This window comes from Lygodium microphyllum, chromosome 29, assembly GCF_053477565.2.
Source record: "Lygodium microphyllum isolate KBCC chromosome 29, Lygodium_microphyllum_v1.1.10, whole genome shotgun sequence".
Taxonomy (NCBI): Eukaryota; Viridiplantae; Streptophyta; class Polypodiopsida; order Schizaeales; family Lygodiaceae; genus Lygodium; species Lygodium microphyllum.
Genome location: NC_141163.1, coordinates 95,474,572 through 95,491,271, shown reverse-complemented (window position 1 = coordinate 95,491,271; position 16,700 = coordinate 95,474,572). Strand labels below are relative to the sequence as shown.

The 16,700-nt window shown below is 39.8% G+C and overlaps 1 protein-coding gene across 1 annotated transcript in view; it reads right to left on the bottom strand.

Annotated features, from left to right (window-relative positions):
• LOC148010934 (Leucine-rich repeat (LRR) family protein) overlaps positions 1-16,700 on the bottom strand; it is a 55,344-nt gene that overhangs the window by 6,090 nt on the left and 32,554 nt on the right. The window contains exons 3-7 of the mRNA XM_087671500.1: positions 4,062-4,133; positions 3,885-3,956; positions 3,046-3,117; positions 2,825-2,968; positions 2,632-2,712 (exon numbers count right to left, since the gene is read on the bottom strand). Of these exons, the coding sequence (XP_087527626.1) occupies positions 2,632-2,712; positions 2,825-2,968; positions 3,046-3,117; positions 3,885-3,956; positions 4,062-4,133 (441 nt within the window). The remainder of the gene's footprint in view (positions 1-2,631; positions 2,713-2,824; positions 2,969-3,045; positions 3,118-3,884; positions 3,957-4,061; positions 4,134-16,700) is intronic.

The following is a 16,700-nucleotide window of genomic DNA, read 5'->3' as shown; positions in this document are numbered from 1 at the left end:
CAATTGATCTTGCCGGTTGCACACAAACAGGCCAAGGCACGTAGGCTGCGCATGCAAGTAATCTACAAGGAAAAATATTGAGGCTGCATCAAAAAATGTCACCAAGCACAAAACAACAATTTTGACAAGTTGGGAGCCATTTTTTTAAAACCCAAAAAATGAACAAGTATGAAATGGCTTTTCATATGTTTGCATACCAAATATTACAGGGAAAAATATTGAGACTACACCCAAAAATTTCACCGAGCAAAAAACAGCAATTTTGACAAGTTGAGAGCCATTTTTTAAAACCCAAAAATGGACAGATATGAAATGGCTTTTCATACGTTTGCATACCAAACATATACATGTTGGGTGTAAAGGCCCTTTGCTACTCCCATGTATAAATTTACTTGTACATGTGACCGCACTCTTGTGGGTGTAAGTGTACCGTACCCTAAGTATAAATACATTCTTTTATTCTTTGTGTGTACCACACTAGTACACACCCACCTCGAGTCTCCACTCTCTCTACACTCTCTACTGCTGAACACACCTCATTTCTATCATGCACACTACCTAAGCACTTCCACTCACATTCCCTTTCAAACTGGTATCAGAGCTGCAGCAAGAGTGCGTGAGCAAAGCATATTGCAGATCGTTTTCAGCAAGCAGCTACACATGCATTGAGGCGACACGTTTTAGCAAGTCGTCACCTCCCACAGGTCAGGTCATCAGTTTTCTGACCTGTGTTCACAGTTTGCAGCAGGTGTGACTAGTCAGCAGTCAGCTTTGACCAACGACGGAAGTCAGGCATGATCAGTCCACACCAGCATTTGACCAGCGGTGGCAGGCAGGCAGTACCAGCACTTGACCAGCGGTAGCGGAAACAAGTCACAAGCAGCTAGCAGCATCATTGCGGATAGCTTTCGTCATGCTTCCAACTGCAGGTGGCAACCGACAGCAGCCTGCATGACCAAGTGGCAACCATCACAATGATCACGGCGGCACATTTTAGGCCTTTTCATCAAATTTTTTTATATATTATTTGATTTCCCATAAGTAGGCCCCCTGCTCACTGACCGGGGTTCACGCACATAAGCACAGCACTTAGATTTGTGAAGACTTGTGCCGAGAAATTTGGGCCTTTTCCCAAATTTGATGATGTTCATGCAAAATAGAGATATTTGACCTAGAAATTGCAGACATTGTGTGCATTTGCCCTAGAAATTTTAGGGCTTTTCATGTACAAGTGAAATTTTGCTTAGCTGTGCCAATTTCACTCAAATTTGCGCACATTTGAACCCCAATTTTTGGAGGGTTTTGCAAAATTTGTGAAATTTCTGCAACATTTGCCCGTATTTGACACTCTGGATGATGTATTAATGCAACTGGGGCAGATTTATTGCACAATGTTTGGGGCTTTTTTACATCGGTGATGTATTTTGAGCCAATTTGTGCTTTGACAGTGAAATTACAGCAGATTCACTGCTGAGTGGGAGAAATTTGGACTTGGGATGTCTCAAATGTTGTAAAAGAGCAGCTTCTCTTGGTACGTGTATCGCTAAATGCTCATTGTGCAGTGAAACAGTGATACATAAGGCACTTGGGTTATTGCATTTAGGCATTATAGTGATGTGTTATTGAAGCGGGAGCTGTATTTTATGCATGTGTCAAATTTGGTTCATGTATATGCTGTAATCAGCCCTAGAGACTGAAATTGCAGTATAATATATGCTTCTTGGGCACTTTTGAAAGTGCGAGTTTGAATACTTGCTGTTATATTCAGCAACCTTGGTATTGGCTGAAAGTATTCAGCATTTTATTGCAGTTTTTATTGCTGTAAATGGTTGGCAATGCATACATCTGACACAAAGAATCTTTTTGAGATTCAAGAATTTGATGCCAATGGCTTTGATCTTTGGAAAGATTGTATGCAAGATATACTTTTTCTAAAGGATTGTGATGATGCTTTGGCAAAACATAAACCTATTGCTTTGTCAAATGAGGATTGGGCTAAAATGAATAAGAAAGCCATCACTTATGTCAAAATGACAATCATAGATGATATCTTGGTTGATATCAAGAGACTCACCACTACATATACAGTTTGGGAGAAACTCAAGGCTACATATGAGAATACGACTCCTATCAATCAAGTCCATCTCATGCAAAAGTTGGTCGACTTGAAGCTTGATGAGTTTAAGTCCACCTCACAACATTTAAATGCTTTCACTGGTATTTTGAGTCGGTTACAAGATGCAGGATTGCCGGCTTTTGATCCTAAGCTGAGGGCTATCTTCTTGCTCATGACTTTGCTAGATTCATGGGAAGCATTGGGTGTGTCATTGAGCAACAACCCCAACTTGACATTTGATGGTGTGCGTGGTTTTATTTTCAATGAGGAGATTAAATGCAAGCCAAGTGGGGAAAGCAATGGGTCAACCTATAATGTAAGAGGACGAACTGAAAAGAGATCAAATGTTGTAAATAAGAACAAAAATCACAACAAAAGCAAGGAAAAACAGCAAGATGTCACTTATTATGACTGTGGATGCAAAGAGCATAAAAAATTTTAGAAGAGAGCAAAAATATGTGAAAGAACACTGGTTTATAACAAAAGGTATTGCATACAGGGAGAGCCTGACTTACAAATTACGAAGGGCAGGAAAACATCCTTCGATCCGGATAAGCTCTCGAAGAGTTCCAACAAGATGGTTGTTGCTCACATCTCTGCATGGGAAATCAATGTCAAAACATAGTGACAACTTTAACTTCAAATCTGAAACGCTAACCAGTACTCCCAGAATAAATTCTCTAACAAGTCTAGAGGAGTTAAACTTACAAATGACGAAGATTTGGTAAATTTCCAATCTCTACAGGAATACGACCAGTTAACCGATTCTCATGCAAGTACAAATATCGTAGCTCCACTAGATTTCCAAGCTCTTTTGGGATGGGACCTTTTAGATTGTTGAAACTCAGATACCTAAAGCAGTCAAATGCATAGCTTGTTACTCGTTAAACATGAAAAAACTGAAGCATACAATGTTGAGGAGAACGCACAAATTTCTCAGCTTCTTAAGTTCTCCTATCTCAGGAGGTATGAAATCTTGCAACTTGTTCCATCGAAGGTTCCTGGAAAAACTCAGGTAAATATTTGGCACAGGTAACGAAGGCATAAACCTTGCAGCAACACTACATTCAACATATTGGAGCTGAGAGCAGAAGACACTTAGAAATGCTCACAGTTAGATGTAACTTCTAGCACTCACATTTTAAAGAGAGGACTAATATTAAGCTCCTCTTTACCAGGTAATAGATGTTACAACTAACCATAAACTGTCCCTTACAAAAACGAAAACAAAAAGGCCAAATCAAATCACTCAAACAGAGGCACAGGATTGTTCACAGTGATTAAACTCAGCAGCTTGAATTTGTTCTGTCATGAAAAATTAGCTTTCTGATACAGTATATACACAAACCAATATTTCAAAACATATGCAAATCATTCAAAATCAACCTCATATTCTATATTTTCCTGGCACCAGTCTTGAAAATCAAACATTCGGAATCCAGTGGCATTTATTTCACTTTGTATGAACTAGAATCACTCTGTATGGCCTAGAAAAGATAGATATGTAGCCTCACAGATTCCTGATAGGATGGACAGAATGTCTAGTCCTGAAAGATCTAAATCATCAGGACATATCTATTCTCTTGGCTTCAAATGCCACACTTCCAGCCACATTTCCTTTTTACATATAGCCTCATAACTTATAGGAGAATATATCAATGTTCATTCAAAGCCAATTCTAAATATCGTGTGTCAAATGTCATGGTTAGAAACCCAGTGTCATGAATGGATCTGAGACACAGTTGAAAATTAAAAGAAGCCCACTTACAAAGTCTCAAGGTTTTTCAATCGCCCAATCTGAGGAGGTATTGATCCAGTCAATTTGTTACCATGGAGATCTCTGCAGTATCAGTATAAGATGTAAGGACTAAGACCAATATCAATTAAAAATTTTGTCTAGAGAGCAAACATGACATTGCAAAGAAACTCGCAGAATAGGACTCACAGTCTTCTAAGGTCCAGTAAGTTTGTGACAGCAGTCGGAAATGGGCCAACAATGGACACTCCAAACAGTTCTCTGCTCAACCAAAAACATAATGTGGTCAAATGAATTTTCAAAGTGAAAGGTTCTTGAATAGCTCTCAATTTGATCACAGGTTTACATATAAGGGAAGTAGTAAACAAAATCCCACAACACAGATCAATCATCTTGAAAAACAGCCATCCCATGATGTCTTGCAAAACTCACTAAGAGGCAAAACAGATGAGCTTCTCTATACACAAAACAGAAGACTACAGAAAAGATGCCTCACTCCTGACAGGAGACCCAGACTGGCTACACAATATACAAAAAGCACAGAGAAGCTGCTGAAAAGCTGACTTTGTTTAACAAGCACAATTCACACATTGTATCAGGAGCTTTTGCAAAACAGTAGGAAACCAGATGTGCAAAAGCTGAGGTTCTCAACACTTGCAGGATGCATGCGGCAAGATAACCATGAACACTGTTGTAAGTAAAGAAGAACTCTTAACTACTTACATCAATGCCAGCATAAAAACCCAGCTTGTCTCCATTTTATGCAAAAGTACCCTACCTTTATAGATATTTCCGAAATTACAGACAATCTCAGGCTGTCCCCCACCGTTCTAAAGACTTGAAAACTGCCCAAAATCAAGGGCCATCAAAAGCATCATTTGAAATGGCCCAAATCTGTGGACTTACAAGTTGGGACACCTCTCTGAATGTCCTGGATTCTACCTGCATCTGGTTTCCAGACACATCATAGCACACTCAGGTTGAATAAACTTCGCACTCTCATTGGCTACAGATACCAAAATTGAATACAGGTCCAACTTTAGTAGGATCCAACTGTTCACGGGTTGGTGATTTGTCCCAATCCATGTTACACCAGCTCAAAGGCATTGCTAAGAAAAATTGTTTGGCTTTGGCACAAGTCAGGGGTCTTAGCAGTCATTGCCCAAGAATTTCTTCTGAAATTCCAATATTGAATGAGAATATTCCAGCATTGCATGGGTTCGCCCTCCTAGAGAAGTTAAGTACTGTGCAAGTTGATAAGAGAGGAACCAGCATACTAGACTTGCGAAGACTATCCCTTTTTGCATGCTGGATCATGAACGTGTCAAGATGCTCTCTTTCTCTCTCTATGTGACTGTTTGTTTGTATGTCTATTTCTTGGAATATGGGATATGCCCAAGGCATGTTGGGATTGTCCATACCATGCTAAAAAGCTGCTTCTTCTTCTTCTTCTTCTTCTTCTTCCAGTATGAAATCAGCCTTCCTTCTCAGATAGGGTGGTAAAACTTCATCAGCCACTTAATTACGTCAATTAATAAAAGAGCATAAACTGAAATGCACACTTTATCTTAACAATCTTGGACAATGGACAACCTATTGGCCCCAAAACAGGTGCCCCTTGCAATTTTTCTTTAACTTGAATTGCTAATGGATTGAGTACAAGCTGAAATTTAACAATCTCCTTTGCTGATCGAAAAGCCCCTTGTTGTACAAACAATCAACAAGCAATTCGAGCCAATTGCCCCTTGATTTTCTATAATGAATGACGCTAAGAGAAGAGAGAAGAATGAGAAGAGAGAGAGAGAAGAAGGAAGAGAAAGACTAGAAAACGAGAGAGAAAGACGAAAAAAAGAGGGAGAAGGAGGAAGAAAGCCATGGAAGCTAAAGGAGAAAGTAAAGAGTCTGTTGTTGATTATCCTTGATGCCCTAAACTAGGTCTCTTACACCTTATATACCCCCGTCAGTGTGACTAGGTATCTAACCCCTAGTTCCTATGTATCCTGCTCATTACATTCCATCCTGATCCTCAAAGTTTTTGCCCTCAAAAACAAAAGACAAATGGAGGGACTTGACAAAGTGGCGAAAGAGTGGGGGTGCAAAGTACTATTTTGATCCACATTACAATGAGAAGAGTGGGTGAAGACTAGGGACAACATATTGTCCACTACATGCCTGCTGAGGTAAATCTGCCATAACTTTTGATGGGCTACTCCGAATGGGACATGCTGCATGTCAAAACAACCCATGTAGGAAGCACATAGCTGTAATTCAAGCAGATACAGAACTCATCTAAAACAGTGTGCAGTTTGCAAGCAGTGTGGGGTCAAAAGGGAACATAACCAGCTAGTCTTCAGCCCATTGGGCCTCTTAGAGGTGAGGAAACTCATCCACAATGGTGGTTGGGCGCCAGCAGGCTTCTTCCAAGAGTAGACCTTGCCATTTGATGAGGTATTCCTTACTTGATCGAGATCTCAAGTGTTTATCTCGCTACCCAATGAATGCCTCAGGGATATACTAAATGATGCCTTCTTCGTCTATGGAAGGTAGCTCTTCCACATAGTCCACTCAGGTGCCAATGAAAGGCTTCAACTAGCTGACACGAAACACATTGTGAATCTTGGTGGTGGGAGGGAGCTATAATTGGTAAGTCAAGCCACCAACTCTCTTCAGGATTCAGTAGGGGTCATAGAAACGGTGGGCCAACTTGTTACTACTACCATCCTTGAGAGTGAAGTAACGAGACTTAGGAACTTTCTAGAGGACCAGCTCTCCCTCCTAAAATTCTAAATGCCTTCTTTTCTCATCAATGTGTTGGCATGGAACACAACTAGTCACAAAATCCTTGACATCCCTCCAAAGGCCTTTCCAGTGAAAGCTCTCGACAATCCTATCGTATGTTTTGAAAACACCCAAATAACTAGCATATACTCGTGCAATTTTACATCATCACTAATGCTCTCCACATACATAGTCAAGTTCATAAACTGATTTGTGTGTTTCGGTACTGTGAGATTGCGTCGGCAATCAAGAGTGTACCATCATCGAGCCAACCGTTCTTTTTCCACGAGGGATACAAATACTTGAATCGTGTGCATCTTAAAGTCTTCCCAATTGATAAATCGATGATTCTCTCGATTAATATAGTGCCACCATGTGTGAGCAAAGCATTCCAAGTGGAGTGACACAAATATAATTTTCTAATCATCCGTGCGGGGGTAAATATTAAAATAAGACTTCAATTTGGAAGTCTATTCTTCCAAGTCCAATGGAGATAGGACTACCCATTGTACTTGGTAAAAAGGATCTTGTTACGAAGTTCATTGGGGTCTTATTGCCCATAAAAGCTTTGTTGTCCATACATACCTTGATGTCCATACACACCATGATAGCCATACATACCATGTTGTGCATTTATCCCATGATGCCCATTATAACCATGCTGCCTAATATTGCCGTGTTGCCCATTATTGCCATACTGGCCATTAATACCATGCTGTCCATGATTGGGCTGAGCCATACAAGTGCCATTGGGTCTCCTAGGGAGAGTGTTGGAGCTTCTACTAATGATGGGCAGAGGCCTCACTAAAGGGTTGGCTGCATGGATGATAGGGGGGGAGCTGGGGAGCTCAAGAGAAGCTCATCATTAACATGAGATGGCTCACCAACCTCATAGGTGAAGGGGGAATACCCTTGGCTCCAAGAATGCCCCATGAACCATGTAGTAGCTCCAACAGTGGAGACTGTCATGACTTGCGCTTGGATTTGTTTGCCTTTTCTTGTGCCAGAGTGGTGGCTAACTGGGCTACAAGAGTGGTGAGGTGCTCTAGGGTTTGTTGAGTTTGAGAATTTAAGGGGGTCATTTGCTCAATCGCTAAATCGATTTTAGACAGCATCTAGTGATGATTGGCCACCATGTCATTATGCCTCTCCATGTGATGAAGCTCATGCTGACATAAAGTGTGATTGAGCATGATGTAGGAATCCATATCGGGCATTTCCTCTTGCATATCACCATGATAATCTTGTGCCGAGCTAGGTTCATCGTTCATTGAGGTCGTGGAGTCCCTATATCTCTCTAGACCTCCTCATGGGCCTTGCTTTTGCCTTTTTGTCATGCCATCTAAGTGCAGTCCATAGGACCCACTGTCAATAAAAGGGGCGTAGCTTCTAGTAAGGAACTAGGATTGAGGAGATTTTTTATTTAAATCGAAGGGGAGAAAGCCATCTTTTGAGATGAGCTATCAAACTTTGTGACAAAAAATGAATAGAGAATTTTGCAATTGGATTTTTGTGCCTCTCCTAGAGCGGTCTGCACCTTGTCTACAGTGACCTCAATGCACAAAAATAGCCATATCTTTTAGACCATAACTCCGATTGGAAAGATTTTTTATTTAAATCAAAGGGGACGAAGCCCTCTTTGAGAGGTGCTATAGGGTTTACTCCCAGATGCAATAAAGAATTTACTACAGCAAGCTTTCTTTGATTGTTTCTAAGTGCTTGTGACTAAAACATTGTCTATCACTTCCCACATGCACTGTATGAGTGGCTCATGAGCTGAGAAGCCTAAGCATCATAATAAGCAACATCTTGAGCATACTGACCATGATCCCGAGTACATTGAAGTATCCATTTGCTCTGCCATCACTGCATAAGGAGGCCTCAGTATCATACATCTTACATTCACCACATACATATCAAGTGCCATACATGCATATCTTGTGATCACTGAGAGTGTGTCCAATTAGGGGGTATCTCATTGAGAATGGGGTGAGCGTGGAGTATACATGCATCAACATACAAGTATCAGGCTCCGGATCACCCGAAGGTGGACAAAGTTCTCCCCGAGCCAGGTTTTGCACCCCGTCAGGGCCTTAAGTGGTAAGGGAGGGTCACCTCTCTTTTGGCATACCACCTCGCCCAGCATCGGCCTTTTTCCTCAACTGGAGTATACGTAGCAGACATTTTTAATTAAGAAACCAACATAAGATACATTGGAAAAGAAACATTGGGCCTTTTCATGAGATGCAAGGATTAAACAAGAGCTTGGGTGAGGCTTACCTTGGCAGTCTAGTGACTCACTGGTTGCCATTTACCCTTTTACAATGGCTTATTATCCACTTGCGATCAATTTAGGGCACACATGATCAAGTGTTAGAGTCAATAATAATCAATAAAGAACAGTTAACATGATGCATCGGAAGGCAAATGGAAAACAATTAGGCTACTAATTTCATGTGGATAGCATGCATTCAATAAAGGACTCTTCAATGTGGATAATATGTATCCTTAATCTCTCCAACAAAAGGACTAAGCTCGGCAAGTGGATTAAAATGACAAATTAAGATTGAATTGACATACCTCTTCAGTGCTTGAAGTAGATGGATGAAGCATGATTCCACAATGATCCGGGTTCCTCCATTAAGTCAGCCCAGGTAAGCAAGCACTCCAATGGGTACAATCTTCAAGAGCTTGATGCTTCCTTTGATGGTGGGGGCTCCCATTATAGATCTTGAGCTTGCTCTTCAAGAATTGAAAGCTTCAAGTGGAGCTTTCATGGCTGCCCACAAGAAATCCCTACATGCTGAACTCCATGTCTTCAATCTAAATAGATGAGGTCAAGTATGATTGAAGAAACTCCTAAGGGCTGAGATTTTAGAGGGTGGGGAGCTTGAACTAAGCTTTAATGGCTGATCAAAACAAGGTACACCAAGGTTTGCATGCCTCAAAGGAGGGGGGTCAACAAAAGGAAAAGAAGGGGTACAATCACAGTGGGATGGACCTCAAATGGAAGCTTGAAGGCCAAGGGAGCAACAGCCAAGAAGGGTTTAGCTGAGGGGGAGAGTAGGAAGAGGACAGTCCCAAGCAACATGAAATGCACCGAAAATTGCGGGGTTGGTCTTGGAGGGCTCCACAAGTCAAGACCAACGTATATGCTACTCTACTTGTTGCTAGAGGTACAAGGGATCAAACTCCGGTGATGCCGATGTCTGGGAGGAGGCCCAAACAAGATCTTGAGGTTTCTTGTTCATGGCAACCATAGCAACTTGGAAAGGAAGAGAGAGGAAAGGTCTGAAGTAAAAAGTAACTGGGGTTTTTGCCCTCCTCTAACTCCTGAGTCTCCAACTTTGTCTTGGAATCCCTAAAAGTTACATAGAAAAGAGTGACAACCTACTAAGTTAAACATTTTACCTCCAGATATGTCAAAGGCTCTAGCCATAGCTCTTCCTTGTTTCAACAAAAGCTCTCACTAACTATAGTCTTGCCTATTGTACCTATACTTGTGGTCTAAGTAACTAGGGTTTTCAGATTTGAAAAGGGAACTAGATAGAGAAAGAGGAAAGGGGAAAAGGACCAAATCCCGAAGCTTTGATACCACTTGTAATGAATGAGACTGAGATGAGAGAGAAGAATGAGCAAGAGAGAGAGAGAGGGAAAGAAGAAGAAAGAGAAAGATTAGAAAAGGAGAGAGAGAAAGACAAAAAAGGAGGAGAAGGAGAAAGAAAGCCATGGAAGCTGAAGGAGAAGGTAAAGAGTCAATTCTTAATCATCTCTTGATGCCCTAAACTAGGTCTCTTACACATTATATACCCCGGTTAGTGTAATTGGATTTCTATAACCCCTAGTTCTTGTGTATCCCGCTTGTTACATTTTTTACCCAAGGCTTGTACAAATGGAACCACCAATTGGCCAAATGTTGCCCCAATTCACAATGGATGAGCTAGCATCTAAAACCCCTTACAATTCCTCGACTTTTAGGTGTTGATTTCAATGTATGATGCCCTTGACTGATGGCACAAGTCCCAAGGTGGTTGCTAAACCCTGATTTCTACAAAAATTTAGGGTTTAGAGCAGAATTCTCACTGTTGTCCACCAAATTTGGTTGAGATTTGCTCCAAATGACTGAGAATTACTCAGAATGGTTGAGCACAAACTAGAGAAGGTGAGAGAATGCTAAGATGAGAGAGAAATGTGAGATTCTTCACGAGAAAATACCCCAATGATTGTTGCCCTATCCAAATTACCTATATGTATCGACTGATGGTATTCACATGAACCCTATAAAGGTTGAGGCAATACGACCACGGCCACCTTTGAGGAATGTGCATGAGATCCACAGCTTCTTGGATTTATGTTCTTACTACAGAAAGTATCTACGCAGGTTTGTTGAAATTGCATCTCCATTGCATGCTTTGCAAAAGAAGGATGTGCCATTTAGATGGACAGTAGTGGAAATTTCAGCATTTGAAAAGTTGAAAGAAAATATGACTTCAGATCCTATGCTTGTGTTGCCTGATCTAAGGAAGTCCTTCATAGTTCAATGTGATGTGTAACAGCATTGGGGCTATTCTTATGCAAGACGGCCGAGTTGTGGCTTATGAGAGCCGAATTCTCCACAATGCAGAAAAGAATTTGTAGGTCTATGAGAAAGAGCTCTTGGCTATAATTCATGCACTGTCCACATGGAAACATTATTTGTTGGTGGGGCTGATTTTATAGTACAAACTAACCATTAAACTTTGAGGTACTTTCTGATGCAGACAAAGTTGTCAGAGAAGCATATGAGATAGGCAATTTTTCTCTCTATGTTTCACTTTCACATTGTACATATTGATGGTAAAAAGAATATTGTGGCTGATGCACTGTCACATAAGCCACAAATTTCAGCTGTTAACATTATTTATCACACTAAGTTAGATGCCATGAAAGAGTAACATGTTGTTGACTCAGACTTTGCTAATGTTTATGATCAACTTTGCAATGGCCAAAGGCATGAACACTTGTGCTAAGAGATGGATTTCTAATAATGCACGGACAACTGTGTCACAAAGCAATTAAGGGCCACAGTTATCATTGAAGGTCATGCTTTTCTATATCTAGGACACAAAGGTATTGATGCCACGGTCAAGGCAGTGAAGCACTTCTTTTATTGACCAACTTTGAGACATGATGTAGAACAGTTTGTTAAGACATGCATCGTATATCAGAAGGTAAAGCATTAGAGGCAAAAGACATGGAGTTTGTTCCAGCGCTTGCCTCTTCTAGACAAGCCTTGGCAGAGCATTGCAATGGACTTTATTTTTTAGCTTTCTAAGAAGCCTACAGAGGATGATGGGATATGGACTATCATTTGCACGTTTAGCAAACAAGTCCATTTTATTCCGGTGAGAAAGAAAAATAAAGGCTAATCATATGGCACGATTGTTTTTATAGCACATCTTTAAGTATCATAATATGTCAAAGTCAATCATTAGTGATCGAGACCCTTTGATGACCGGTTTATTTTGAAAGGGATTTTTTGAGAATATGGGTACTACGCTAAAATTCTCATTATCTTTCCATCCGCAAACAAATGATCACTTTAAGAAAGCAAATTCCAGTGTTAGATCTTTTGAGACGCTATGTTTCAGACTACAGGACACTGGGAGCAGTATTTGCCCTTGGTTGAGTTTGCTTACAACAACACAATGCATAGTTCCACGAGCAAAGCTTCATTTGAGGTGGTTGAGGATAACTAGAAGGTACCACCTATTCTACAAACTAAGGATAAGATATTTGAGGTTGATCGTTATGTGGAAAACTTGGATGTAACCTATGCAAAGATAAAATATGCACTTCAAAGATCGTAAGAAAAGCAAAAGAGCGCAGCTGATATCCACAAACGTGCTTTGTAGTTTGCAGAGGGTAATTATATATTGTTGCATTTTGAAAAGGCAAGACTAAAAAAGATAAAAGGAAGAGAAAGATTGTATCCGAAGTTGAGTATGAGATACTATGGACCCTTCCAAGTATTGGAGAAGATCAACAATATGGCATATCGGCTGAAATTGCCTCCACCTTAGCAGATACATAATGCCTTTTATGTCAGCTTGTTAAGGCCTTTTCATAGTCATATGCCAAAGGATATGTCTACTAAAGTTCAGCCTAAGGTTGAGGAGCTAAATGAGATTTTGATACACGAACAGATTTTGACACATAAGGAAGAAAAGGTCAAAGGTAAAGTTTCCAGGAAATACTTGGTGAAATTTCAAAATTATTCACCAATGGATGCCAAATGGATAGAAGAGGATGACTTGCCAGACCATCCTCAATTGTTGCAGCTTTACCTAGATGCCTTTCAATAAGAACCGACTTTAGTTCTCCGACTTTAGTTCAGGCTTCAAGTTCAACAGAGCAAGGGTCCGAAGTATTGCTTGATACTCAAGGGGAAGGTAGCACTTCCAGTCCTCCAATTACGGACAACTCTCATGTGTGTTGAAACTCGGATGTATTCAACGTGCATCCAAGGTATTGTGCTGACAATATATTTGCAATGAGGTCACTACTTAGTGTACTAGTCACTATGAGATGTATGCAGATGAGTATGAGTTTCGCCCAGGCATTAGAACTATACTTTTTCATCAGGTTATGATCAATTTGGCATGAATTTTGCCTTAATTTTGAGACCAAAATACTGATCAGTTTCAGCTCAATTTTTTATCAGCTTGAGAACTGTTTATGGTCACTTTTGGCATTAGTTTTGCATCAGTTTTTGCATTGATTGCTCGTCAGTTTTTGCAATGAGTTTGTGATCAGTTTAGGGTCACATTTGCAGCAGTTTGTGATCACTTATGAAATCAACAAGTGATTAGTTTACGATCAGATTATGCTCAATTTTCAATGGTTTACATCTAGTTCCAAGAACAATAGCATATGTTATGATGCCATTGATGATTTCGCCATGGTTTATGTTTGGTTATGCTATGCTATGATTTGGTTTTGCTAAATGCATTGAGCTCATGAGAAACAAACATGTCACATGTAATCTGGCAATGTTTTTGAGATTCTTTATGAGTCTTATATTATGTTATGATTGGCTAGTAATTTTCAGCATGTGTTGGGCATATGGAATGGTTGAGCAGCAGTGCATAATGTTGTATTAACTATGATGCCTTGTGGAAATTCCAATCCGCTAGTTTGCTTTTGATGCATCTAGTATTGCAATCGAGGATGATTACAAGGATTTTAAAAGGGAGAGTTGTTATGAGGACATATATCTTTGAAACCTCACTTAGCATGTGGATTAATTTTTAATCACATGGTTAAAGTAAATGTTGCACATATGAGGTGTAACTAGGATTAGAGTAAATTTACAAGCCCGAGACCCAAGGAAATCACGAGACATCAAAGGTAAAAGTTGCTTTAAGTTATGCCACACATGTACTTGGCAGTATCTGGTGTCAGTTGTTGGCCTAAGTCATCCATTTGGCCATCAATGTCACTTGGTGACACTAGAGAAGTGACATTTAATGATACCTAACGCCAATCTGAGCGTCAAAGCTGGCATAGAGACACTCGACATGGAAGTTGCCTAGCCAATTTAATTATTGGCCAATCAGATTATTTTTAATGGCACCGAAATAATTATTAGATTAATTTTCAGTATTTAAATATTGAAAATTAATCTTTAATTATGAATAATGCTGAAAAAACCATTTAGGAAGGCTGCCCCTTCTCAATAATGCCCATGCAATTGAAAAACGCCTTTAGAGACTGGAGAGGGGCATTTTAGTGCATTCAACCTGCAAGAGAGAGAAAGAAGATGTTGTTGGTCTGATTTGCAACCATTGGAGGACCTTCTGAGGTAGCCAAGGGCAGGAGAAGACCAATCACCACCAAGTGACAGCATCTACATGCTGTTGAGACAAGGCAGCGGCAATAAATAACCGATTTTCTTCAATTCTTTGCATCTACAATCTGTTGAAATAGGGCAAAAATAGTAAATGACCCTTTTTCTTCAATTCCCCACGAAGAAAGCCTGAATTTTCTCTCTCCTCAGCATTTTCTCTCATCTCCCAACCTTTCAATAGCCTTGCTCCGAAGATTACAGCATTAAGACCACCAAAGGCCGAGAAATTTCAGATTTCTCTGCTGTAAACCCTAATTTACAGCAAAATTTAGGGTTTAGCAACAGCCTTGAGAAGCATGCTAAAAATCAGAAGCTCCAAGACTTGGACTCAACAGGACTGAAGCTGTTTTCAGACAAATTCAGGTGGAGAGACTAGCAAATCAATGAATTTGGGGCATTTTCCATGTCCATCAAAGCCAGTGAAGGCTAATTGATTGCTCAAATCAAGGGACAAATCAGATTGAAGACTTGCTGGTAATTTTGGACAGTAAGGGGAGTTGGAATACTGAAAGGGATTGGGAGAATCCCATTGTACATCAACTTCTTCAATTAAGTTAAAAAAATACCGAAAGGGCCACCAGTTTTGAAACCAACAAGGTGTCCATTGTCTAGGATTATACGTTAATTTGCATTTCTCAGTTTTATAATAAATATGTCTATTATAACTAAGTTGTAATCAGGGAATTACCACCCATTCATGAACGGAAGGCTAGTTTCAACTAGCATCAACCTCCTCCTCTCTCCTCACTAGCAAACACACTGAATCAGCCTCTACAGTCCCCAAATAGCCTTCTCTCCCATTGCCTAGGTAATTTTGCCAAGTGGTAACCTACTAATCTCATTTTTCCACAATTTCTAGCCAATTAATTAATTCTCAAAATTAATTAATTCTAAAAAATTGTTTCAACCCTTTTAACCCTATCCAAAATTAAATGTGTCTATCCATAAGTAAATTAGCCAGGTCATTTGCAAACTTGAGTGGTCTCCAATGTCAATTGAACCTTACACTGGCATTAATTAATTAATTAATGTTAATCCCTAGTGTCACCACTAGCACTTACCGGCCAAATGAGTGCCCTAGGGTCAAAACTAACACTAACTAGCAACTAAAGCACAACTACCATAACTTGTCATAACTTTTGCCTTTGACATCCACTGACTCCTTAGGATCCTTGGCCATCACCCATGAAATAATAGCCATGTGCATCACATGTGCCTTAAAACCTTGCACATTTGATTATTAAACTAATCAATTGTTACTAGCAAAATTAAAGAATCTCAAAAATTTCACGCCCTTGTGACAAACCTTCCCCTTGAATCCCTATAATCATCCTTGATTGAGTTGCATTGTGCCAAAGAAAAAGCATATTGCACTGGAGCTTCTATAAGGCATCACAATCATAACATTGGTGACTATTGTCTAACCATGTCATGTGCCCCAAAAACTTGCTGAAATTTTCCAATCAACATAAACATCAAATAACTGAAAAGCAGTACATAATTGTTGCTAGAAACCCATTGGATGCATCCATAACTTATGTTTCTCCACTATTCTGACTTCACAACCATAGTAAAGTATAAACTCAATGCACACCATGGCTAAAATTGTCAATGGTATTCACTCACATGCTGTTGTCCATGAAACCAACTGTAGTCTAACCATGTCATGTGCCCCAAAAACTTGCTGAAATTTTCCAATCAACATAAACATCAAATAACTAAAAAGCAATACATAATTGTTGCTAGAAACCCATTGGATGCATCCATAACTTATGTTTCTCAACTATTCTGACTTCACAACCATAGTAAAGCATAAACTCGGTGAACACTATGGCTAAAATTGTCAATGGTATTCACTCACATGCTGTTGTCCATGGAACCAACTGTAGACCATTGAAAATTGAGCATAATTTGATTATAAATTGATCTGAAAATTGGTTACAAACTACTACAAATGTGATTGGAAGCTGATCACAAACTAAATGCAAAAACTGATGCAAAACTGATCCAAAAGTGAGTATAATCTGATCTCTAGTTGATGAAAAACTAAGCTGAATGTGATTAAAATTTTGATCCCAAAGTGATCATGAACTAATGTTGAATTCATGTCAAACTGATCATAAACTGATGCAAATGTATAGTTTCAATACCCAAGTGAAACT